Source organism: Salpingoeca rosetta (assembly GCF_000188695.1).
Source record: "Salpingoeca rosetta unplaced genomic scaffold supercont1.11, whole genome shotgun sequence".
NCBI classification, from domain to species: Eukaryota; class Choanoflagellata; order Craspedida; family Salpingoecidae; genus Salpingoeca; species Salpingoeca rosetta.
This window is the reverse complement of record NW_004754923.1, coordinates 1,026,536-1,028,804: the sequence shown is the minus strand read 5'-3', so window position 1 is coordinate 1,028,804 and position 2,269 is coordinate 1,026,536. Positions and strand designations below refer to the sequence as shown.

The 2,269-nt window shown below is 52.1% G+C and overlaps 2 protein-coding genes across 2 annotated transcripts in view; one reads left to right on the top strand and one right to left on the bottom strand.

Moving 5' to 3' along the window:
- The window catches only part of PTSG_04933 (uncharacterized protein), a gene marked incomplete at both ends in the record, with an annotated part of 5,530 nt that extends 5,093 nt beyond the window's left edge, over positions 1-437 (top strand). Inside the window, one exon of the mRNA XM_004994192.1 lies at positions 1-437. This exon is cut by the window's left edge and continues 1,453 nt beyond it. Within this exon, the coding sequence (XP_004994249.1) occupies positions 1-437 (437 nt within the window).
- A 348-nt stretch (positions 438-785) lies between these two features.
- On the bottom strand, positions 786-2,004 carry PTSG_04932 (signal peptidase complex subunit 1). The gene is made up of 3 exons (XM_004994191.1): positions 1,926-2,004; positions 1,598-1,744; positions 786-1,206 (listed from the first exon to the last, which is right to left on the bottom strand). The coding sequence occupies exons 1-3, from the start codon at positions 1,962-1,964 to the stop codon at positions 1,114-1,116; spliced, it is 279 nt and encodes a 92-aa protein (XP_004994248.1). The 5' UTR covers positions 1,965-2,004; the 3' UTR covers positions 786-1,113.
- Between the last annotated feature and the right edge of the window lie 265 nt (positions 2,005-2,269).

The following is a 2,269-nucleotide window of genomic DNA, read 5'->3' as shown; positions in this document are numbered from 1 at the left end:
TTGGCGCTGGTGGCGGCGACGATGATGACGACGACATGGACGAGGCGCAGAAGGAGGAGGTGGCACGGCTGAAGAAGCAACTCAAGGCTGTCAAGGCCGCGCAGAAGCAGGTGGAGGAGCAGCAGCAGCAGCAGCAGCAGCAACAACAACAACAACAACAACAACAGAAGAACAAGAAGAAAAGTACCAAGGCTGCTGATGACGACGGTGATGATGACGATGGCGGTCGTGATGGTGGCGATAGTGATGGTGAAGCGGCAGCAGAGGAAGAAGGGGAGGAAGAGGAAATGCCGGCGGTGAAAGGCACAAAGGCCGGGAAGAATCAGAAAGGAGGCGAGGGCGCCAAGTTGAAGGGGAACCTGAAGCGGAACCGGTTTGGATGGGGCGGTAAGGGCAAGAAGAAGTCTGTGCGCATCGCCAACCCGCCCGTGTCATAGCTAAGCTACAGTGTGCATGCGTGTGTGTGAGGTTGAATTATGATGGTTCATGTGGAGTACATGTTACTCTCTTGCTCGCTACCAACTGCTGTGCCTGTGTATCTTGGCGCTGCTGAATGAAGTTGGGGCGTTGACCGCCCGCCACTGCGCTTGATCTGTCGCGTTTTCCCTCTGGTCCTTGTGTCTGTCACGCTCGTGTACATAGTGTATGTGATGTGATGCCTGGTCGTGGGACACAGTGTGGACTGGGTTTGTTATGCCGCTACTGTATTCAAAACAAACAATGAACAGAACAGCAACAACAACAACAACAACAACAACAACAACAACAACAACAACAACAACAACGACGACGACGACGACGACGACGACAGCAACAACAACAACAACAACGACGACGACGACGACGACGACGACGACGCAAAAGGAACAAGCAACCCGGCAGGGTACTGGGCAACAGTCATTCGTTCACACAGACAGACAGACGGGCGGACAGATGCGTACTTGCAGCTTTTGTTGGCAGAGAAAAATTGTTATAACATGGCTTTGTCGCCAGGGGCGCAAGGAAAGTACCGCAAAAGGATCAGGCGAGGAAGATACGAGGTTGGTCAATCTACAACGAGCACATCAAATCATGCATACATGCGCACACAGGTACGCACATACGCGAGCGATTTCAACTAGTCTCTGGTGCTGATTTCTGCTTTGGGTGTCGCTTCAACCACTTGATTGGGTGTCGTCGATACATGGGCCAGGGTGGCAGGCAGATCTGTAGAAATGATAAAGCGAGAGAATCATGGGAAGGGGGTTGTGGACGTGAGAAGGGGCCAGGTGCTCGTGAGAAGCAGATGAACAGAAACCATTCGCAGCCGCAACAGCACGACATGGCTGCTACAGGTCGACACGAGCCACAGGGGTACGGGGGGAGAGACAGGGTAAAGGTGGGAGGGGGAAGAAGGCGGGGAGACACGGCAATGGTGGGAAGATAAGGAAACTTAGACACACACACACAGACACATACAGAAGGAAACAGAGAGACAGAGAGTGTGTGTCAGAGAGAGACAGAGACAGAGACAGAGACAGAGAGAGACAGAGACAGAGACAGAGACAGAGACAGAGAGAGACAGAGAGAGACAGACAGACACACACAGCGGACTCACGAGAAACGCGAGGGCCACGCCGCCGAGGGTGACGTAGATGGTTTGTTCAAATCGCTGGCAGTAGTATCCCCAACCAAACCCAAGTGTCATGAACCCAAGAATAATGTACTGGAACAAGCCCTCCATCAACTTCTGGCCCTCATAGTCCTGATATGTGTGTGTGTGTGTGCAATGAAAGTGAGTGATCGTGTCTGTGCGGAGTAAGGGGAGGGATAGAAAGCGCGTCTTCGACACTATGTTTGTTGTGTACACACACACACACACACACACACACACACACACACACACACACACACACACACACACACACACACACACACACACTGACCATGTACCAGGACGCCGTGTCAATCCCGAGCAGTCGCATCGTCCTTGCTTGTTTGTTGCTCTGATCAGGAAATGCAATTCTGACAAAAGCTCCCGATTTGAACTGATTTCAGTTTTGTTTTCAAATCACAAGAAGCAAGAAAGAAGCAAGCTGTTGTTTTGTTGTTGCCCCCTCCACACCGCAACCAGCTGCTCACACAGACACACAGACACAGACACAGACAGACACAGACATACACACACAGACACATACACAATGTGTGGCGTGACTGCGCGCGTGTCGGTGCTGCTGGCACTCGTGCTGGTGTACTGGAGCAATGTTCTTGGTGTTGTGAATGCACAGGG

Excerpts from the sequence above, each read along its gene's own strand:
- PTSG_04932 (XM_004994191.1), bottom strand. The coding sequence starts at position 1,964 with ATGCGACTGCTCGGGATTGACACGGCGTCCTGGTACATG. Across the intron at positions 1,745-1,925 it reads ACACGGCGTCCTGGTACATG|GACTATGAGGGCCAGAAGTT; the intron begins GTCAGTGTGTGT and ends CACACATATCAG. Across the intron at positions 1,207-1,597 it reads GCGTGGCCCTCGCGTTTCTC|ATCTGCCTGCCACCCTGGCC; the intron begins GTGAGTCCGCTG and ends TCATTTCTACAG.